This window comes from Gymnodraco acuticeps, unplaced genomic scaffold (assembly GCF_902827175.1).
Source record: "Gymnodraco acuticeps unplaced genomic scaffold, fGymAcu1.1, whole genome shotgun sequence".
NCBI classification, from domain to species: Eukaryota; Metazoa; Chordata; class Actinopteri; order Perciformes; family Bathydraconidae; genus Gymnodraco; species Gymnodraco acuticeps.
The window spans coordinates 57,436-81,461 of NW_022992002.1; the positions used below are offsets into that span (position 1 = coordinate 57,436).

At 45.9% G+C, this 24,026-nt stretch overlaps 1 protein-coding gene across 1 annotated transcript in view; it reads left to right on the forward strand.

Annotated features, from left to right (window-relative positions):
• LOC117536437 (collagen alpha-6(VI) chain-like) overlaps positions 1–13,390 on the forward strand; it is a 58,629-nt gene extending 45,239 nt beyond the window's left edge. Inside the window, 10 exon segments of the mRNA XM_034201292.1 lie at positions 1,260–1,322; positions 2,310–2,345; positions 2,998–3,034; positions 3,230–3,241; positions 3,528–4,021; positions 5,494–5,578; positions 5,761–6,074; positions 6,622–6,958; positions 7,883–7,961; positions 12,911–13,390. Of these exon segments, the coding sequence (XP_034057183.1) occupies positions 1,260–1,322; positions 2,310–2,345; positions 2,998–3,034; positions 3,230–3,241; positions 3,528–4,021; positions 5,494–5,578; positions 5,761–6,074; positions 6,622–6,958; positions 7,883–7,961; positions 12,911–13,061 (1,608 nt within the window). The 3' untranslated portion in view covers positions 13,062–13,390.
• The last annotated feature ends 10,636 nt before the right edge of the window (positions 13,391–24,026 follow it).

Here is a 24,026-nt window from a genome sequence, read left to right on the forward strand (position 1 = left end):
TTTCAGGGTTCAACAGGACTCTATTGGCGCGTTTCCACTACAGCGCGGAGCTCGCTTTAAGCGTGCCGAGCCGTGCAGGGCCCGTTTTTGGTTGCGTTTCCACTTGGCCTAGTACCGGCTAGCGGGTCCTAATTCACAGTTTTTCTGGCCCCATAAAATCGTGGTTCTAGGGCCAGGAACAACCAGGTTGAGTCGGGCTGAGTATGCGAAACTAGAGAGAGAATCGCTGGCAAGGGGGCTACAACTACAACAAGATGAACATATTTTACCGTGATTTAATACATGTTTCAAAATGATGCCGAAGTAACAACATACTGATACCGGTTAGTAAAAACCATGAATTAACGCTTTGACAAGTCTGCAGACAGACGGCAGGCGAAAAACCCTTTAAAATGCGTGTTTTATGAATGGAGATTGGCTAAGCTAACGCAGTATATGCTCCGACCGTCCACACTCACAACAACGGCCTACAGACATAAATAAACCAGCGACTGTATTCTCCATGACACAGGCAGTCTGTGGTTTGTACTTGTTTAACTTTTGTCTAGTTTCTGAACAGATATGAGGAGCTGTGAGCTCTGAGTGCTAAGAGCTAACGGCTGATGTTGGTTTTGTGTTTCGCATTGAAGATGACGTCACGGCTCCGCCTACACTGCGTTACTATAGTTACTGCCCCAGCTACTAAACTGAAATGGAAATGCGCCATAAAGTGAGACGGGCCTACCAAGGCCTAGCCATACCGAGCGAGGCCGAGCGAGGCCGTGTAGTGGAAAAGCGCCATAAGAGACTATAGCGCTTTTCCCAGTGCTCAAAGACGCTTATTATATTAAGTTTATCATGTTTTATTTTTTAAGTATGACTTAATGCTGCATGTAAACACTATCCTCACGATGGATCCAGAGCAGAGCCAGGCAGCACAGGTCCGTTTCCTGTGCTGTGTTTTCACTCCATCTCCAATTGACTTCTTTTCTTTCAATATATTTACATTTTATTTTCAGGTGAGACAATACCAAAAACATTAGAGACAACACGACAAAACGTAATAAAACCCACAAAACAATAACAACAAACAACGACAAAAATAGACAAACAGCAACAGTAGTAAATACAACCTTATCATGTTCTATTTACGCCCACAGTTATAACACTTGACCATTCTTCCTTCATGTACGGTGCAATCGGGGACCAGTCTCTAACACATTCACCCAGAGTTCTCGCAACTAGCAGTTTATTTCTATGTTTCCTTCTGATGGACCCAGGGGAACTCAGGCGGGTCGGGAGGACCAGGAACGCCTGGAGAGCCGGGACATCCAGGACACCGGGTGAGAGGAGAATCATTTCATTTTCATTCAAAACATAAAGTCTTCCCTCTGAACTCTCGTAACGACATCATCCAATAAGAATAAGAGAAACTTTTATTAACCCGGAATTTCAGTTTTTCTCTCTGGTGTTATTTCACTTGTATTGAACTGAGTCGGTACATCTCTTTCTATTCGTGGTTTCCAATGGATTATTTTCAGCCCTGTTTTTGTGTTTCCAGTTATAACATTTCATTTAAGTAGGGAGGCGTGGAGGAAACTTCTGTGTAGCAATGCAGTGGGAGTCACCGACTCATGAAGGAGACACGGGACGAGCAGGAGTTCTGATGTCAAACACTGAGATTTAATACAAGCATCGGCCAGAGAAATTCACATCACAAGTCACACAGTCAAAGGTTCTGACTGCACGGGTGGGTTGCCATGTCAATTCTGATCAGCCTCGCATCTTGGTAGACCCTTTAACTAGTTTACAAAGAGTCAACCCCACATATTGGGGATGGGCGTAGACATCTACATACACAGGAGATGTCTCTCACATCTCTGGAGCTTAGAAAGTCAGCGTTCTCACACTCGCAAAACCTCCCTGTGCCCACCAGGTCAGGTCATAAAACCTAGTATCAACATACGACTGCATTAACACATTCCTTACGGGAGATTAGAAGTAGGGATGGTCGTAAATGTCAATACACAAAATAAGGTTAAATGTCTAAGGAGTAAAGACAAAATTAATCCCTAACAGTTGGTGTGTGGTGCAGTGGATAGAGTCTTGGTGTTGGGATCAGGGGGGCACAGGTTCAAACCCCACTGCAGTCAGCACGTCGTTGTGTCCCTGAGACACTTCACCCCAAATTGGGGTTTTTCTAGAAAGATGTAATTGTCATTGTTCTGTCAACTCACACAAACTCAAATAGCATTGGGTTCCTGAGCCGAGTCCCTCCTGAAAACCTGACCTTCTGAAAATGTTCTGATGTTGCTGTTTCCCTCCGTCAGGGTCCCAAGGGTCCTCCAGGACTCAGAGACAAGACTGTGAGTCAAAGTCACTTTTACTCAAGTACTGTACTTAAAATACGAGGTACTTTTACTTCACTGGAGTGTTTCCATTCTCCCATGTCTTGTACTTCTACTTCACTTTACAGGTAAATGCTGAATTTACCAAAGCTTTAGTTTATTTTACTCCTTTAGTTACTTTGGTACTTTAACTACATTTTACTGCACAATGTATGATTTTACTTCAATTACTTTAAATACTTTTTACTGACATGTACTTTTACTTCGTTTTACTGCACAACCAATACTGTTCCTTCAACTTGAAATAATTGTTGATGCACAATTCATACTTTTTCTATACGTTTTGAATACATTTGACTGATACATACTTTTACTTCGAGTACCCTAAATACTTTTTACTGATACATACTTTTATTTTACTTACTTTTACTACATCATACTGAACAATGAATTATTTTACTTCAAGTACTTTAACTACATTTTACTGATACACACTTTTTCTTAAGGTACTTTTAATACTTTTTACTGCACAATCCATACTTTTACGTCAAGTACTTTAAATACTTTTGACTGATACATACTTTAACTTCAGTATGGTTTAAATGCAGGACTTGTACTTGTATTAGAGTATTAATATTGTTTATTATAATGTAATGTATTGTGTTGTCAGGAGTGTCAGCTGATCTCCCTCATCAGAGACAACTGTGGTGAGCGTTTCCACATCTGTTTCAAATCAGTGTTCACGTATGAAGGATTAAAGACAATCATGTGAACGTAATACGTCTGAGAGTTTCATATTACTAAATTAATTGTGTTTAATTTTGACTAAAGAATTAAGTGCAGATTGTACCGACCCATGTAAAGGCTGTTCAATTTTAACACTGTCTTTTCTCCTCATACAGAATGTCATCAAGGTACGTATATCTTTAATTTGTCACTGTAAACAATGTGGTAAGCACAATAAAAAAAATGATATAATTCACCTTTTAACCGTTTACCCTCATTTTGAATGTCTGTTACCTGTGATTTTGGACGGTTGGGTAACATGACGCTGAATTATATTAATTTTTTCTGCAATATTTTGGTTTTTAGAGGGTTAACCCAATCTGCCCAATCCTTGCACAACAATGTCCATGTCTATCTATCTACCCTACCTACCCTATCTAACTACCCTATCAATCGTCCCCGTCACTCCTCCAGGGGCCTCTTCGTGCCCGGCCTTCCCCACGGAGCTGGTTCTGGGGCTGGACATGTCGCAGGACGTGACCCCGACGGCCTTCGAGCGGCAGCGCTCCGCCCTGCTGTCTCTGCTGGAGGACGTCTCCGTCTCCGAGAGCAACTGTCCGACGGGGGCCCGGGTGGCCGTGGTGGGATTCAGCGCCCACACCAAGTACCTGATCCGCTTCCAGGACTACCGGACCAAGACGCAGCTGCTGGAGCTGCTGAGGAACGTGGCCCTGGAGAAGACGTTCAGCCGGCGCCAGCTGGGGGCCGCCATGCGCTTCGTGGGGCAGCACGTCTTCAAGCGTGTGCGAGCGGGGGTGATGATGAGGAAGGTGGCCGTCTTCCTCTCCAACGGGCCATCGCAGGACGTGGATGACATCGTCACCGCCACCATGGAGTACCGCGGCCTCAACATCGTCCCCGCCGTCATCTCGCTGAAGAACGATAACAACACCGCCGCGGCTCTGGAGGTGGGTCCGGGAGTACAACGATTTACTTTACATGTAGCTGACGCTTTTATAAGATAAGATGGAAATGTATTTATCCCCTTGGGAAAATGTAGGTGTTTATGGCAGAGTTAAAAACAGGATTCACACAAGGTCAAAATAAAGATGAAATAGAATACAAATTAAAATAATAATACAGCACAGATAAAGTGAAACAGTAAAAAGTTGAGCAAACTAAATATAGAAGTTGTGGATCTCTGTGATTAAAGGTAAAAATAACTCAAATTTAGCAGCAGAGGGAGATTTGATGTACATGGTATGGACTTAAAACATACTAGTACCCAGAGTTGGGTGTAACGCGTTACAAAGTAACTGTAATAATATTACTTTTGTCGGTAACGGAGTAATGTAACGCTTTTATAATTCAGTAATCACACTACAGTTAGCCTACTAACAAAGACTTACTAGATTCTCCCTTTGACAGACAAGAAGGATTTCCGCCGCAGGTTTATATTTACGTAACATTTGTGTGACTTGCGCGTCCACATGCAGTGCATAAACATGGCTGAGTCAATAGCGATTCTTTCACACACACATACGGGTATTGGGCCGAGGGCGACGCCGTACTTCCGGTATCCACCATTTCACACGAGGTGCAACCAGGATATCATAGTCTATTGCCTTAATCAATATCTAGTCAACTCTAAAATACCACATATATGCATTGGCATGATAATATTATTGTGACAAGTGGGGTATTCACCTGGTGTTTCCAGAAGATAGACGTAGATGCAGCCAAAATCGACGCAGTCTGTAAGGGCAATCCAACAACCCACACAGCTCTAGTGTACGCTGGTAACGACCTCGAGCACACCCCTCAAGTCCAGAGATGTAATCCGAAGACATGCATAGATTTCTTCGGTCGTTAATTCAGAAAAAAAACCTAGTGCGCTCTGCCTGGCTACGTTAGCTAGCTGTTTATATTAGCACCTCCAGGATATTTGCACCTCCAGGAAAATGGCGTATTTATATATATATATGGCGCGTGTTGCATTGTGGGTAGCTTGTGACGTCACTGTGTGTGAAAGAATAACTTTCGAGGGGTGGAGGTCAGCCCATTATTTTGAGTTTGTCTGAAGAAAGGACAGGAATGTGACGGTTATAGTTAAGGGGGGGGGGGGTGCTAGTGGAGCCAAAAACTGTGGCACACTTGTAGGTGCGCCGCATTTACGCTTCAAAATGAAGCACCCTCCGCAGTCTGCGTGATCTGCCTGCGAGTAAGGTAATGAGTAAAGTAAAAAGCGCGTTGTAGCGAGTAACGAAGTAAAGTAATATATTACTTTTTTTGAGTAACGACCCCATCTCTGCTAGTACCACTAATAACAATAAATCCTCCTGCCGTTGTTAAATAAATGCTGATGTTTGAGAGCAGGCTGGTGTCGTTGTGTTTGAGGGTTGTCAGTCCTTTGATGAACAGCTGCTGTTTATGATCTCAGGTGGACGACTCCAGATCCTCCATGTTCACGGTGCTGAGGAGAACCGCTGACCTGATGAAGGTTAAGAACTGTGCCATCTGTTACGGTACGCAGCCACACACACACACACACACACACACACACAGGGAATACTGTCCTTGTCTCAGATATATACAAATATATAAAAAACATGTCTATATTTGTATATATCTGAGACCTATGCTATTGCCTAAAAATAACATGATAGGTGACCTTTAATACTCAATGTTGCCTGTGGTGTTCCCTCAGACCCGTGCCAGCGCTCGCAGCAGTGCTCCTTCATCCTGGACCCGCTGGCGCCTCAGGAGGCGGATGTGGACCTGGTTCTGGTTCTGGACAGCTCCAGGGAGGTGCAGGCTGATGAGTACTCCGGCATGCAGCAGCTGCTGGGCTCCGTGGTGGAGCAGCTGGCCGTGAGCCCCACCCCCCGCAGGCCCGGATCAGGGGCCCGGGTGGCCCTCGTCCAGCAGAGCGGCTTCCGGGCCCCCAAGGTGGAGTTTGGGTTCGGGACCTTCCAGACCTCCGGCCAGATGAAGAGGCACCTGATGAACATGACGCAGCAGGTACACCGTCCCTGATACCAATACTATGTTAGGAGAATAAAGTGGTACATGTTAGGCAGCAGAACAGACCCAGGTGCAGACACAGACAGTAGCATTTGGAAAAAGGTTTATTTTCTGGGGGGGGGAAAGCTGGGTTGATCAGAGCTGAGATGGGGGGTCCGGGGTGTGAAGGGAAGCCGAATGGGAGGGAATCCGGTCAGAGGTTGTGGGTCTGAGCGGTCTACAGGGGCTGGAGCAGAGCAGGCAGGACTGCAGGGGAACACAGACAGAACAGGATCAATCTCTAACATGACCTGGCTTGATGTATACGCTGAGGAGCAGCTTCTACCATCTGGCAGCGTGGATGAGTCAGGCTTCAGCTGGTGGGGGGCTGCTCTGGCTCCAGCACACCTGCAGACACTCAGACAGGGAGAACCAATGATCAATGATCAGCCAGGGCATTGAGTAAAACATGTAACAGTACATTTACTGGATTGGAGATCAAAGTGGCATAGCTGCTATCTGGCTAAAGAAGTAATGGTTCTTCTTTCCTTCACTGTGGATGCAGGGCGGCTCCTCGGCGCTGGGCGTCACTCTGAACATGGCCCTGACGGAGCTGCTCCTGAAGGCAGCGCAGCCCCGCAGGAGGAGGGTGGTGCTGACCCTGGTGGGAACCAGCACGGCCCCCCAGGACCGGGCCCAGCTCAGCTACGTCTCCCAGAAGGCCCAGTGTGAGGGGGTGGCGCAGTTCGTGGTGACGGTGGGCGAGCGCTACGACCGCAGGCAGGTGGAGGAGGTGGCGGGGGGGCCACTCCTGCAGCACCTCATCCACCTGGACCGACTGAAGGCCGAGGAGCAGAGCTACACCCAGCGCTTCTTCAGGGTCTTCCTCTCCGCGCTCAGCAGTGAGGACACACACTCTACGCTCTACACACACTCTACACTCTACACACTCTACACACACTCTACACTCTACACACACTCTACACTCTACACACACTCTACACTCTACACACACTCTACACTCTACACACACTCTACACTCTACACACACTCTACACTCTACACACACTCTACACTCTACACACACTCTACACACACTCTACACACACTCTACGCTCTACACACACTCTACGCTCTACACACACTCTACGCTCTACACACACTCTACACACACTCTACACTCTACACACACTCTACGCTCTACACACACTCTACGCTCTACACACACTCTACACACTCTACACCCAGCGCTTCTTCAGGGTCTTCCTCTCCGCGCTCAGCAGTGAGGACAGTGGGGGGGGTGGATAACTCTCAGATTACGTTGGACACTCGCTGCAATTAAAGTAGATTTTGTTTTGGTAAATGTCTCCCAGATGAAAGTGGTACATTAACACTTTCTAAAAAATATTTTAATTAGATATTAAAGTGTTATATTTACAGGATTGTTTTCTAATTTTTGCTGAGATTAAAGTGTTGATTTTAGATTCTCTTTTAATTTGTTAGACATAAAAGTGGTACATTTACTACATTATGTTTTTATCATAAAATACAGTGGTGCAAATAGTGGCAAAATTAAACTGGTGAATTTTCTAGATTTTCTTGTATTTATTCTGGGATTAAAGTAAATATACTATATTATTTAGTATTTGTATCAGACATTAAAGTGGTAAATATACTTCTCTCTGCTCTCCACATTGAGAAAACTCATTCACACTTCCAATACATTTTCTAATTAAAGCGGACGACGAAGAGTGTGCAAAGTTGACATCACGGATTATATTGTTGTTTCAATAACAAAAGTGTTTGTATTTGTGTTGTTTTTCCAGAGGGAGTGATCAAGTATCCTCCTCCGTCTCTAGCCTGCAGTGAACTGAGAGACCCAGCAGACACACAGCAGCTCAACGGGTAACTCACACTTCACGGTTTACACACAACTGTAAAGCTGCAGAAAAGAGGACAACTCAAGTAAAGTAGTTCAAAATGTACCGACTGATTCGTACAGTTTGTGGTATCAGTGCAATGGTACCAATGTTAAACACTTGTAGTCGGCGTTACGGCAGAATCACAGATGTAGAAAAACAAAAGAAGAGTTGTTCTTCTCGTGCTGAAAGAGCTAAGGCGGCGGAGAAAGTTAAATGAAAGAAATGCAAAGAGACACCAAAAGGAAAGGATCCGAATACTTTTCCAACATGGCCGTCCAGTCAGGGCGAGAAGTTTGAGGATCGGACGGGAGGACGGACTGAGAGCCGTGGAGACGAGGTGATTCCCCTCGCTGGAGCTGTCAGGGCTGCCAACACTCACGCATTGAGCGTGAGAGTCACGCAATGAACCCATATCTCACGCACTCACGCCACACTTGCCTTTCCTCACGCTAAGTTTCCGTCCAAAATAAATGTATAAATATAAAAATAAAGTGAAGGAACAGCAAACCAGACGGTCTTCTGGCTCAGTCAGTAAAGTTGGAACGATATTGGGAGATTCTGATTTCACGGATCAATAACTCATGAACAAAACGTTATTCAGACACAAAGTACGTCTCCTAAGTACCGTGGTAAGGTTGACAACGAACTACAATCACATGTTGATCAAAAAAAGCCAATACGCGCCGTCCTCCGAGCTGGACACATTACATTGGTCTCTATCCGCAGCCGGAGAAGAAACGAGTGCTCAGGGACCGTCTGCAAAGTGCAACTCCCAAAAAAGAGAATACAATATTCAATCACTTCACTATTATACAGTTTATTACTACCAAACTCACCACACACATCAATAGTCTCCTGGTGGTCATACTACAGCAAGGAGTTTGGAAGAATATGCTTTTGAATAATTTTGGGGAATATGTATTATGTAAAATCATCTTCAATAACTGTGGCATCATCCTAAATAATGTTACTATCATACAGTATATTTCTACCAAACTCACTATTTGCATTGTTGTAGTTAGCATCTGGTTAGCTAGCTGTGCTAACGGATATTAGAAGCTGTTTCTAAAACAATGAGAGGGAGAGCTCTCTCCTGTCAGACTGAGAGATAACTACAGCTCAGTGAGGTAACGGACTCTGAGTGTTTAGATAGTTAACTTTACTCTAGTTATCTCAGTGGGTCTCAAACGTTTTGGTCACCATTTATGAGAATAAATGAAAAACAGTTATGAAATACTATGACAGTAAAACAAGAATACAGTTTAAAAGGTGAGTGATTTGTAAAATATCCATAAAGAAAAAGAAAATCTGTGTACAGTTCTGTTTCATCTGGGTGTTATAAATTCAGTTTGCTCTGAAAGTGCACCAGGTTGATGCATTTAACCCGGACCCCCCTAGAGGAGGTGAGGACCCCCCCCCCCCCACTTATAAAATAGCACTTTACCTCTGCTTACACCTATATGCCATTTGATATGCTGTGAGCTGATTATCGAGCCTTCGTTGTAAGAGTCGTGGGTACACTGTGTATGAGCGTTTTCCTCTGGAGCGCCCGGTACATTAACGGGAAACCCTTGTTTGAACATGTTCAATACATTTGTAACACTGTACACATGAACGCTTCTTTTTTCGGTTCACCAAAAAAAATCTCACTCCAAGCTGAACTCAAATGTTGGCAGCCCTGGTAGAGACCATAGAATCTAGACTGTATATATAAAGATAAAGAGACACACAGAACACACACACACACACACACACACACACACACACACACACACACACACACACACACACACACACCTAACTCATCTCTGGAATTGAGCTAGGTAGCTACACACACACTGCAACAATATAAAATCTTGCCAAGTATATTTGTCTAATTTCTAGTCAGAATATGTCGTTAAACTTGATCCATCCATCCATCTTCTCCCGCTTATCCGTGGTCGGGTCGCGGGGGTAGCAGTTCCAGCAGAGAGCCCCAAACTTTCTTTTCCCTGGCGACATCAACCAGCTCTGACTGGGGGATCCCAAGGCGCTCCCAGGCCAGCGAAGAGATATAATCCCTCCACCTGGTCCTAGGTCTACCCCTTGGTCTCTTCCCAGCTGGACGTGCCTGGAACACCTCCCTAGGGAGGCGCCCAGGTGGCATCCTAACTAGGTGCCCGAACCACCTCAACTGGCTCCTTTCGACGCGAAGGAGGAGCGGCTCAACTCCGAGTCCCTCCCTGATGACCGAACTTCTCACCTTATCCCTAAGGGAGACACCAGCCACCCTGCGGAGAAAACCCATCTCGGCCGCTTGTATCCGCGATCTCGTTCTTTCGGTCATGACCCATCCTTCATGACCATAGGTGAGGGTAGGAACGGAAATGGCCCGGTAGACAGAGAGCTTTGCCTTCTGGCTCAGCTCCCTTTTCGTCACAACGGTGCGGTAAAGCGACTGCAGTACCGCTCCCGCTGCTCCGATTCTCCGGCCCATCTCACGCTCCATTGTTCCCTCACTCGAGAACAAGACCCCGAGATACTTGAACTCCTTCACTTGGGGTAAGGACTCATTCCCTACCTGGAGTGGACAGTCCATCGGTTTCCTGCTGAGAACCATGGCCTCAGATTTGGAGGTGCTGATCCTCATCCCAGCCGCTTCACACTCGGTTGCGAACCGATCCAGTGAGTGCTGAAGGTCGCAGACCGATGAAGCCATTAGAACCACATCATCTGCAAAAAGCAGTGGTGCAATCCTTAGTCCACCGAACTGCAGACCCCCTCCCCCATGACTACGCCTCGAAATCCGATCCATGTATATTACAAACAGGATTGGTGACAAAGCGCAGCCCTGGCGGAGGCCAACCCTCACCGGAAATGGGTCCGACTTACTGCCGAGGACCCGGACACAGCTCTCGCTTTGGGAGTACAAAGATTGGATGGCCCTGAGTAGAGACCCCCTCACCCCATACTCCCGCAGCACCTCCCACAGTAACTCCCTGGGAACTCGGTCATACGCCTTCTCCAAGTCTACAAAACACATGTAGACCGGATAAGCGTACTCCCAGGCCCCCTCCAGGATCCTTGCGAGAGTAAAAAGCTGATCCGTTGTTCCACGACCAGGACAGAATCCTGGTTAAACTTGATATCAGACTTAATAACTGAAGTCTTGTTTTTAAACAAGGCATCTTAAGCATCTTTTGAAGTCAAAGTCTCTTAAAAACATCTTGTTTTAGAGAAACATCTCCAGCTAACATCAGGAAACAGAATCTAAGCATTTCTGGCTTTTTTTGTTACAAATTCCCTGATTCTGGTCAAATTTAGTTCAAAATAAGTTTCCCCAGCTAAACACAAGATCTCATTTATATAATTATCCCATCTTTACTTCAAGACATCTCACCAAGACATTTTGTTCTTGTTCTATTGGCTGATTTGTTCACTTATTAAAATAGAAAACACCTTGTTTTTATTATATATTGACTTGTTTTTGGAGCAGCATTTCTTCCAGTGCAGCGCTCTGCTCAACACAAAGTGTATAGTCTAGTTTCCAGCTTGGTGAACCAGGAAATGTGAGGACTCCAAAGTTTTATATTAGAAATGTAGAGTAGGGTCTCCAGCTCATAGAAACTGCCGGATGCTAACCTGCAGATGTTGGGACATTTACCCAATTAGCATAAGTTGAATTAAAGGTGGGGTAGGTAAGTTTGGAGAAAGCAGCTCGAGTGGCTAGAATTTGAAAATACACAACCGGAACAAATCTGCCCCTTCCTCACAGAGCCCCTCCTCCAACACACACGAACGCACACATGACCAATGAGGGCACGAGGTAAGTTTGTACCCAGATGGAAGGCTGACAGGCAGGTAGGCCATCCAGTTACTTTAGCCGGCTCAGATGATTGGTCGTGCTTTTTACAGCTCCACGGCTTCCAGAGATGATATGTTTTTATGGACTTTTTGTCAAAGCACTTCAGATATTCATTGCTATCGGGATGTTAAGAGCATTCCATGGAATATAACAAAAAGTGTATCTCGAGCCGGTTTCTCAAACGTACCTACCCCACCTTTAATTAGCATTAATGGAGACAATAGTTGAAAATGGCTTGGAGGTTACTGAGTCCATTTCTGACATTTTCAGGATCAACAATCTCAGTTTTAAGCAGAAAGAGGACACATCTGTTCTCTGTTGGCTGATTTGAATACATGTTGGGTCGATTTGGAAGATGTAGGGGACTCTGGATGATCTGGATTGAACAGATTGCTTATTTATTTGAAGATAAAGTGTCCACAGTAGAGGTAATCATGTTCATCTTGTGCTCTCTATATCCAATGGTACAACTCTACTCATGGTAGCCAGAATCAGTCCACAGATAGTACAGATATGACCACTCTCTGGTTGAAACTGACATTTATGATCTTGAAAATGTCAGAAATGGATTCAGCATCCTCAATAACCCCAATAAGCACTCCAGAAATGTCAAAATCAGCCAAGCCATTTTTTAACTATTGTCCCCATTCTTTAATGCTAATTAACGCAACTAATGCTAATCGTTCAAATGTCCCAACATCGGCAGGTTAGCATCCGGCAGTTTCTATGAGCTGGAGACCCTACTCTACATTTCTATCATTACACTTTGGGGTTCTCAACATTTCAGGGACTACCGAAATAAACCATATTTAATTGTATCTTAATTTACATTATTTAATTTCATATTCTGTTCTTATACATATCATATTCTATTTACATGTAGGCTATATAGACTTCTTGCACTATTTTGTATTTTATTATATATGTTTCATTGTGGGAGGAGCTCAGGTCAGAAGAATGTCATTGACATGTCTACACTGTAGCTGATGAGCATATGACGATAACACCTTTGAATCTTACATGTGGACAGACTATACATTATAGTTTTTAAAGCAAACACATTATGTATTTTCTCGTCCCTCCTGCAGGCGTCTGTCTCCTCAAGAAGGACCCCGGGCCCTGTCGGGACTTCAAAGTGAAGTGGTTCTTCAACAGCAAGCCGAGGAGATGCTCTCGCTTCAAGTACGGAGGCTGAGAAGGGTGAGAAGAAGAGGAGAGGGAGAGCGCAGGACACGATGAAGAAATCCACCGTGACTCAGGAATATCTTTAGCCTGCAAAACACACGAGGGAAAGTTCAAACTGCTCCAGCTCTCATCAGGATTTTGAGTTTTTGTCTTCAACATTCGTGTTGCTCGAACACCTTTGGAGCTCTCTGAAAACAGTCAGGATTCAGAGACTTTCAAGGACAAAATAAAACGGTTTACACTCAAACCTGCAGGGGAGGAGGACCACAGAGGAAGATCTTTAAATGAAGTGTGGGCGCCCCCTGCTGCTGGAAGTGAGGAACACATCGGTGTAATCTGAAGTACTGTATTTAACCATTTATAAGAATAAAACCTTGAACATACGGCTGGATTTGATACTTTATCACCATAACCTGAAACCTTCTGGGTCATCAAACATGTTTTATTTTGGAGTAAAAGTCCTTGTCTGTTAAAAGTCAGATGAATGAACAATATTTCCAGGGATGGGAATTTACTAAATGTAACACGTTTCAATCACTAGTCGTCAGTAATGTAATCTAAGTAACAAGATATACAAGTAATGTATCCTGATTACTTTGATATCGTGGTACTTCTGTTACTTTTGCATTACCTCAATATCAAACATGCAAATATAGACAATAGAAAATGAATGGTATTGTGACAACAGAAAGGAGAAGACAAAATATTCAGTTTTAAAAATGTTATTCAATGTTTTTTAATTAAAAACATACATTTGGCAAATCAAGGCAGTACAGAAACTGAACAAAATAAAGATTGACTTTAATGAAGTGCATTATGTCAACAGGTTCCACGTCACTGTATTAGGTTAGTTGAAAGCAATAAGTTGAACCTAATATTCTGTATTTAAACTGAATATTATTGCCTCAACTACAGCTCTGTGAATCCTGGTAGTAATCGCCAGTTTAAAAATGTAGCTTTAAAGGATAACAGTTACATTTCTTCTGTATCCTAATTACGTAACGCCATGACATGTGTCCTGGTACTCCCCAAACCTGCAGCTAATGTGCATATCTGAACCAGAACCAATGTTTGAGCCAATGAGAGGACATGTAGGTCCAATCATTCCTTTGTCTCATTGGTTGGAGTGGATAGGACTCCAAGAGACAAAGATGTATTTCGACTTGTGGTCCAGGAAAAGCTCTTCAACATGTTTTCATTGTTAACGTTCCTAATCTGTGTAATCCTTTGGAGCTTCAGGCTGTCAAGGGAAAGGTTTTTATTGAGACCAAGAGAGACTAACCCTGCCAACAACTCCAGACTATTGGAAAGGAAGCAGACATTTGTATCATGCCAAATAAATGATAAGTGTCGCAGAGAGATATCCACGTTAAGACTAACAGAATGTAAGACATTACAAACAACCAGCCGTAACAAGGTCAGCCTGCTGTCAGTGAAGAGGAGCTCGAGACGCACTGAAGTCTGTCCAACGAGGTCCAACGAGTCTGAACATCTGTGGCTGAGCGTCCACATCAGGGGTTCTCACAGTGAAGTGTGGTCTGTCAGCGACCCCTAGTGGTCCGTGAGTATATTGGTAACATTTCACATTTGAAATAAATAAATAATAAATCCAAAGTGTTTCTCAAATTGTTTAAAAATGACTAGTATAGGAGGCAACGCAGATGCCCGTAGAATGTGTAGTTGTATTGTTGATTTGATGTGTGAACGAGGCGATATAGAGAAGTCATGATTGGGCTGTAATGTGTTATAAACTGTTGGTGAGCAGGCCGCTTGTTTTCGGATATTTGTGGAGTTAGGTGGTCCGTGTGTTTTATTGGTTAAGTGGTCCTAATGAAAAAGTGTGAGAAACACTGGTCTACATTAAGGTTGATGTCTCGCACATGATCAGGTTTTATCTTCCAGAGATTCCGGATTCTTCCTTTGGAGACCTTGAACATCCTCAACACACTTCAGGATAATCTCATCCATGCTGAAATACGTGGATCTGGACCAACGGGAACAACTAAGACGTCTTTAAGCTGCCAAACACACTATAAAGTGCTCGACCTTCATTACATCTGCAGCTTATTGGCAGGAAGTTTAAAAAACAATTAGAACTATTGTTTCTGTGAGTTTAAGTCCATTTACTGCAAATCACAGATAACTTTCCAATACCACAAATTGTTTTTCAGAAGTAGTTTCTTTTATTTTCACCTTATCTCTACGAAACTCAGCTTGCAGAGAAAATAAGTACTTCTACTTTTACTCAAGTACAAGATCTGAGTACTTCTATTTTCATTAAATACAATCTCTGAGTACTTCTATATATTATAATCCGTCAGTATTAATTACAGCCAACATGTGTCTCTGGAACGTCTCTGATTGGTCGCTGCGACACCAGACAGAAATCCCAAACAGCTGATTGGACGAGGTACAGTTGGACAGATCTGGTCTTGATTCTCACAGAGAGATCAGGCTGTGGATGCACTCGGTGAATTGTTCAGCTTGTTATATTTTACGATCGTCTGGCGGAGCCGAGGTTCATGTGAGGTCTGGACAGGACTCTGAACATGACCACAGAGGGTTTGAGTGATTCGTCCTTTCACCTCCAGTCAAGTCTCGGAAATCATTTCACTTTTGATCTGATCTGACGTCCCGATGCTTCTTTCTATGTCTATGTTTTGCTGTGGGGATTCAGGAGTTTTTGGATTTGAATCTGAACGCATTCAGAGCATGACGCGTCACAATTGACCGTGGAAAGAGCAATTTGACAGCAGATGTAGGCCCAATCCCAAACCACGCCCTACACCCTACCCCTACACACTCCCCCTCCGTGACGGAGTGAACTCCGTGGAGTGACACATGAGGCTCCCTCCTGTCGGATGGAGGGAGTTTACCTTTTTCTAGACTAAACACAGGTTTGATCATAAGTTAAAAACATATGAGGTTATCATGAGGTTGTTAACATCGCAGTTTATCAGTGGATGTTTGCTGGAACTACTTGTTAACAGCTTGTTTCCTGACGGACACACACAGCGTGACTCCGGTCAGGTAGAGACTGGTCTCAAGTCAGCATCGCTGCAGACTCGCTGTTTGAGGGCTTGATAGCCCACTCCCCCTCCACACCACTCCACACTCGTTGCTTTGGAACAGCCCTCAATATGGCGGACCCTCCGCGTGAACGTGCAAACGGAGGTGTAGGGGGCGGTTTGGGATTGGGCCTTAATGTGGCGAACGCGCAAACGGAGGAGTAGTGTGTAGGTCAGGGTTTCCGTTAGCCGGTAATTACCGGTTTTTAGCTGGTAAAATTTATTAAAAACCGGTAAATTCAAAACCTGCCGGTCAAAATGTCTGGTAATAATAAGGGACGCTTCGATAGATCGGCCGCCGGTCATTATCGGCCGATATTCACTCTTAATAGTTTGATCGGTGCCGATCAGGAGAGCTGGATCTGATCGATATGGACATAAACGCGAGTGAAATATAACCGGACGCGAGAGAGAGATCAGAAACTGACGGGCTGTCAGAGAGAGAGGGAGGGAGAGAGGAAAAGAGAGGATCCGTTTCTCCCGTGTTATTATTCAAAGTTAATTTAAACTTTTGAATAATGTACTTCATCTACTACAAGTAGTTTCTTTGAATGTAATACTTATGTTGTTTGTTGTTTGTGGAATCATTTATTGAAAAATGAATCTGAATTTTTCGATCTGTTACGATTATAAACTGAAGCAATATAAAAATGAGCCCCGTTAACTGAGTTTTAAACATCAGCATATCTGCTCATAGTCCGGTAATTACCTGCTAACGGAAACTCTGCTACACAACTCTTATCATTATTATTGAAATATGACCGGTAAGTTTCAAATGTGTCCGGTAAAATAAATTCTGCCCGGACATTTGACCGGCGAGAAAAAATCCTAACGGAAACCCTGGTGTAGGTGTAGGGGTAGTGTGTAGGGGGCGGTTTGGGATTGGGCCATAATGAGAGGGGTCTGCCTGCAGGCCTCCACTGTCAGGACAGTTCCGGTGTAGGCTCCACTCTCAGTACAGGAAGTTAGGATTCTGACGAACACTTTTTTCCCCCCGCCCCCCGAAGGACTCGTTTTCAAATCACAATGGAGACTCATCACGGAGGTGATGAGTCCTCTCACCATGCACTTTGGGTCGGCCTTGGTCAAGCCCTTTTGACACCCCCAGCCTGGTTCTCGTAAAAGTTGACTTTGCCCGCCTCACAAGGGCCTATTTTCAAGGACACTTTTTTTCACTTTATTTTTTTGGCTATTTCACCCGGTTCCTCACACCGGGGACACTGCCCGGTCTCGGGTGTCCCCCCACAGCCTGTGTCCAGCCGTTCCCCCCCCCCCCCCCACTCATCCATATATTAACGGATTTTGACAATTTTTGTTGCATTTTTCTCCTCTCACTGATCGAATGGCAAAAGGAGGCCCTCCACCGGCCCGGCCTAATGCCGGTGCTCTGGCGGTCGGTTCCTCCGAACTGCGGGTTCGACTCTGATGGCCGGGAGGGTGTGCTGCGTTGGGGTGAGGGACTTCCCCCACTCTGCGTGTCTCTTCTCTTCCTTCCTGCCGATATGAAGCGTGACCAAGACGCACCGTCTGACTCAGGGGCCCCACCATGGGTCCCGCAGCGGGGTGGAGGTTCCCGGCTGGAACCTCCCAACCTTTGCCGCGGTGCACCCGGCAAACACGGTTGTTTCTAGAACCCTCCACTGTTGTCTAGCGGGTGTAACTAAAATACAAGATGTCGTTATTTATATATATAAATATATATATATCTATATATATAGATATAATAAGTGTCAGTGCGATTTTATTTTTGTATTAGCGTGCATTTCCTGTTGGGAAAGTAGTGCTGTACTGATAGTGGCGATTTTATTTACTTAGCGTGCATGCACTTCCTGTCCTGAGAGTGGAGGTGTCCTGAGACTGGCGCCTGCAGGCAGGCTCCCATGGATATAATACATGTTCTACTTCTGGGGTTTTAAAAGGATATAGAGCCAACCAATGGAGAGAAGCAGCCAGCATCGGTGCTTCACCTCAGAAAGTTGGTCATAAAAGCCATAATTGGGCTAATGTAACTTTATCACCATCATTTTATGAGTTTTCTGTTCCACGATGTTAACATGTAGTGATATGGTAGGGGGAATAAGGCCTCTTACATATCAGAAACAAATGTTCACAACAATATAAAATAAATGGTAGAGAGGTAATTACTGAGAAAACAATAACTTGTCCTTTGAAATAATTATATTTTTTTATTCTTTTAATGTCTTTGTAGTGGCCATTTTCACAATTCTCCAGGTTCCTTGGCCACTTATGGCGCATGTCCACTACAGCTCGGAGCGGCCTGTTTTTGGTTGTGTTTCCACCAGGCGTAGTTCCGGCTAGTTGACAACTTGACAACTCCGCCCCACTCTTTACCCGAGTGTCCAAATCATACGGCCTCAGGTCCGATGATACGATAACAAAATCGATCATGGACCTTCTGCCTAGGGTGCTCTGGTACCACGTACACTTATGAGCATCCTTATGTTCGAACATGGTGTTTGTTATGGCCAATCCGTGACTAGCACAGAAGTCCAGTAACAAACCACCACTCCGGTTCAGATCAGTGGGGCCGTTCCTCCCAATCACGCCCCTCCAAGTGTCTCCATCATTCTTTCCAGGGTCTCCAAGAAGGCTGTATACTCTGAACTGCAGTCAGAGTTCTCCCCCCCATAACCCGCAGGCATAGGGAGAGGACCCTCTCGTCCACTGGGGTAAACTCCAACAAAGAAGCACCCAACCGGGGGCTTGTGAGTATCCCCACACCCGCCCGGCGCCTCACACCTTGAGCAACTCCAGAGAAGAATAGAGTCCAACCCCTATCCAGAAGTAAGGTTCCAGAGCCAACGCTGTGCGTAGAGGTGAGCCCAACCAGATCCAACTGGTAACGCTCCACCTCCCGCACAAGCTCCGGCTCCTTCCCCCCCAGAGAGGTGACGTTCCACGTCCCCAAAGCCAGCTTCTGTCGCCCGGGTCTGGTCCGTCGAGACCCTCTGCTTTCACTGCCACCCTTCTGGCAGAGCACCCGACCCCATCGCTGTTTCCCGTAGGTGGTGGGCCCGCGAGACGGAGAAGCGGAGGTGTTGCCCACGTTGCCTTTTCGGGCTGTGCTGGGCCTGGCTCCAGAAGGGGACCCCGGGCTTCCTCCGGGCCGGGTATCCTCACTTCGTGTGTCGTCTTTCATGAGGTCCTTGAAATCGAAAATAAATGATTGCGTATTTTCTATAGACAGACGCATGATTCCTTATTAGAAACCATTTTAAAAAGACACTTGTACATAGAGAGAGGCGCTTCTAAAGACTTTTATATCCCTGTCTTATCTCTGCAGGTTTCATCCTGATGTCATGGACTTCAATTCAAGGCTTTATTTTCATTTGAACATTAGCTCCAGTGTAGATATGGCAATGAAACACTGAAGTCATAGGCTCCTCCAACAGTGCAACATATATATAGGACATGTACCTAAACTACAGCCCGGGGGCCAAATGTGGCCCTGAGACAATTAAAAAAGTACAATAGAATATGGACCACAAATTAAACTTGTGCTTGTTTTATATTGTACTTTGTAAATATATACGTACAAATATATCACACAGTATTCATGTGTTAGGAAGCACAGTTTTTAAAGTTGAAAACATTTTCTAACAAATGTAAGTTTATCCACACGACCTGGAACCACTGACTCCCAATCACATCCTCCTGCTAAAAACGCAACCTATCCTACCTCCGGGAGCCTTTCAGAGATCTGACCTCTATGCCAGGCGCCGCTGGAAGCAGGTCCAGTACATGGCGGATCTGTTCTGGCATAGATGGACACAGGAATACCTTCTGCAGCTCCAAGAGAGACAGAAATGGAACACAGTGAGGAAAAACGTTAGCGTTGGAGATGTCGTCCTGGTAGTTGACCCAACTGCTCCACGGGGGCCATTAGGCAGAGTACTGGAGACCAAGCCTGATGCAAGAGGTCTGACCCGTACAGCGAAGCTCCAGACGAAGACCTCTGGTATCGATAGGCCCATAGCTAAGCTGTGCCGCCTCCTGGAGACGGAAGAATAATAGGTCTTTCTTCAACATCAATAATGGATGTAGTGGATATACTATTCATTATTTATTGGTCGTTTTACGGCTCCCTTTATTTTTTGGTTAATTTGAGTAATTGATTCTAAGAGAACAATTAGGGGCCGGTGTGTAGGAGCCGCTTTTACGTTTATTTTGTTTTGATTTATTTGGAACCTTTATTAATAAATGTTTCTGTTTCAGTGAGAGCTTTGCTCAGGGGAAGGGGGCGGGGCTAAAACCTTGAAATGGAGGTGCGGTGTGTGACGGGGGGGGGGGCAGGCAGCAGCAATACCCACATTGACACGCAGCCTTATGTTTAGTAAAGACGGATTATTAGGATCTGCTGTTTAAGTGTACGTTAAAAAAGGGGATATTGTTTTCGTGTTTTGTTTTTGCTGGAAATAAAACGTTGAAAAGAAACCAAAACTCCCAGTGGAGCTCGTACTGCGAGTCTGACACTGCTTCCCAGCCCCAAGCTCTATGTGTGGCCAACAACAAGAACTGTTGAAGTATCGAGTCATGAGACAAACCTTTGGATTTTGGACATTACAAGCCCAATGACGTATCTACATATCAAGCTTGAAATAGACCATTGATGTTTCCTCTTATTATAATCTGAGGATCTGTGTTTAGAAATGAGCTGCGAACAAAATAAATGAATTTTCTAAAAGCATTTATAAGTATCACAAATAATTGACCCACATTTGATTGATTTTGCTAACTTATAACCTCACTTATGAGGCAATAACCCTCTAGTGTCTGTGTGTGGCCCTCAGTGAACAAAGTGTGGACATCCCTGATGTAGACCAAATAAAATAGTGCAAGTCTTGTAGTCTGGTTGGTGGCGGTTCCAGCTCAGCGTTGGGATGAGAAGCAGCTGCTGGACTCCTCTGCTGTGCTGGTGTCACATTATACCAACAACGCTCTTACTGTATCTCAACATGTGGGAATGGTCACAGGCTGGGTCCGCTAGCCAATGTTTTTAAGCCAGATACTGAGAATAAGGTAATGATGTTTAACTGTAGTTGTTTAGGTATTGATTCACATGATGTCATACTGTGAAGCTTTTGGCTCAGACATCTTTTCTAACCCCCCTTCACCTTCTATAGTTTAGTGTTGGCGCTCGTGCTGGCTTTAAACCAAACTGTTATCCCCTTTATGGATCTTTGAGTTTGGTTTTATAAGTAGAGCTCGGAGAAAGCGGGAAGACGTCCAACAACGATATATCCTCACATTGTTAATGAGTCACGGTGGGACGTTTTGAGAGCTATGCAACGTGGACACAGAGAGCTGTTGAGAAGTGTCTAAATATTTACAGCTCAGAGAGTATCATGGTTCTCTCACCATGGCCACTCCACGAAGGAAGTTATGTTTCTGCCTTAGTTTGTTGTTTTGTCTGTCAGGAGGATTACAAAAGATATCAATAGCTATAACTGCCGTGAACGTTTCCATCAGGAGAAACAGCTTCAGAAAGGACGGAGATATAAAACCCCAAAGGTTCCACATGAAGAAACATCTCCAGCACCTTGACAACACATGCAGCGTTTAGAGGACATTCAGCAACTTGGGAGACATGTAGCGTTTACTAAAAGCTGCAGAAGCTCAGACACAACGGAGACCAGCTGTGTGCTTCACTCTTTAGTGTCCCCTGGTCTCCCAGCTGTGTGCGTCACTCTTTAGTGTCCCCTGGTCTCCCAGCTGTGTGCATCACTCTTTAGTGTCCCCTGGTCTCCCAGCTGTGTGCATCACTCTTTAGTGTCCCCTGGCCTCCCAGCTGTGTGCGTCACTCTTTAGTGTCCCCTGGTCTCCCAGCTGTGTGCGTCACTCTTTAGTGTCCCCTGGTCTCCCAGCTGTGTGCGTCACTCTTTAGTGTCCCCTGGTCTCCAGCTGTGTGCATCACTCTTTAGTGTCCCCTGGTCTCCCAGCTGTGTGCGTCACTCTTTAGTGTCCCCTGGTCTCCCAGCTGTGTGCGTCACTCTTTAGTGTCCCCTGGTCTCCCAGCTGTGTGCATCACTCTTTAGTGTCCCCTGGTCTCCCAGCTGTGTGCATCACTCTTTAGTGTCCCCTGGCCTCCCAGCTGTGTGCGTCACTCTTTAGTGTCCCCTGGTCTCCCAGCTGTGTGCGTCACTCTTTAGTGTCCCCTGGTCTCCCAGCTGTGTGCGTCACTCTTTAGTGTCCCCTGGTCTCCAGCTGTGTGCATCACTCTTTAGTGTCCCCTGGTCTCCCAGCTGTGTGCGTCACTCTTTAGTGTCCCCTGGTCTCCCAGCTGTGTGCGTCACTCTTTAGTGTCCCCTGGTCTCCAGCTGTGTGCGTCACTCTTTAGTGTCCCCTGGTCTCCCAGCTGTGTGCGTCACTCTTTAGTGTCCCCTGGTCTCCCAGCTGTGTGCGTCACTCTTTAGTGTCCCCTGGCCTCCCAGCTGTGTGCGTCACTCTTTAGTGTCCCCTGGTCTCCCAGCTGTGTGCGTCACTCTTTAGTGTCCCCTGGTCTCCCAGCTGTGTGCGTCACTCTTTAGTGTCCCCTGGCCTCCCAGCTGTGTGCGTCACTCTTTAGTGTCCCCTGGTCTCCAGCTGTGTGCGTCACTCTTTAGTGTCCCCTGGTCTCCCAGCTGTGTGCGTCACTCTTTAGTGTCCCCTGGTCTCCCAGCTGTGTGCGTCACTCTTTAGTGTCCCCTGGTATCCAGCTGTGTGCGTCACTCTTTAGTGTCCCCTGGTCTCCCAGCTGTGTGCGTCACTCTTTAGTGTCCCCTGGTCTCTCAGCTGTGTGTGTCACTCTTTAGTGTCCCCTGGTCTCCCAGCTGTGTGCGTCACTCTTTAGTGTCCCCTGGTCTCCCAGCTGTGTGCGTCACTCTTTAGTGTCCCCTGGTCTCCCAGCTGTGTGCGTCACTCTTTAGTGTCCCCTGGTATCCAGCTGTGTGCGTCACTCTTTAGTGTCCCCTGGTCTCCCAGCTGTGTGCGTCACTCTTTAGTGTCCCCTGGTCTCCCAGCTGTGTGCGTCACTCTTTAGTGTCCCCTGGCCTCCCAGCTGTGTGCGTCACTCTTTAGTGTCCCCTGGTCTCCCAGCTGTGTGCGTCACTCTTTAGTGTCCCCTGGTCTCCCAGCTGTGTGCGTCACTCTTTAGTGTCCCCTGGCCTCCCAGCTGTGTGCGTCACTCTTTAGTGTCCCCTGGTCTCCAGCTGTGTGCGTCACTCTTTAGTGTCCCCTGGTCTCCCAGCTGTGTGCGTCACTCTTTAGTGTCCCCTGGTCTCCCAGCTGTGTGCGTCACTCTTTAGTGTCCCCTGGTATCCAGCTGTGTGCGTCACTCTTTAGTGTCCCCTGGTCTCCCAGCTGTGTGCGTCACTCTTTAGTGTCCCCTGGTCTCTCAGCTGTGTGTGTCACTCTTTAGTGTCCCCTGGTCTCCCAGCTGTGTGCGTCACTCTTTAGTGTCCCCTGGTCTCCCAGCTGTGTGCGTCACTCTTTAGTGTCCCCTGGTCTCCCAGCTGTGTGCATCACTCTTTAGTGTCCCCTGGCCTCCCAGCTGTGTGCGTCACTCTTTAGTGTCCCCTGGTCTCCCAGCTGTGTGCGTCACTCTTTAGTGTCCCCTGGTCTCCCAGCTGTGTGCGTCACTCTTTAGTGTCCCCTGGTCTCCAGCTGTGTGCATCACTCTTTAGTGTCCCCTGGTCTCCCAGCTGTGTGCGTCACTCTTTAGTGTCCCCTGGTCTCCCAGCTGTGTGCGTCACTCTTTAGTGTCCCCTGGTCTCCCAGCTGTGTGCGTCACTCTTTAGTGTCCCCCTGGTCTCCCAGCTGTGTGCATCACTCTTTAGTGTCCCCTGGCCTCCCAGCTGTGTGCGTCACTCTTTAGTGTCCCCTGGTCTCCCAGCTGTGTGCGTCACTCTTTAGTGTCCTCTGGTCTCCCAGCTGTGTGCGTCACTCTTTAGTG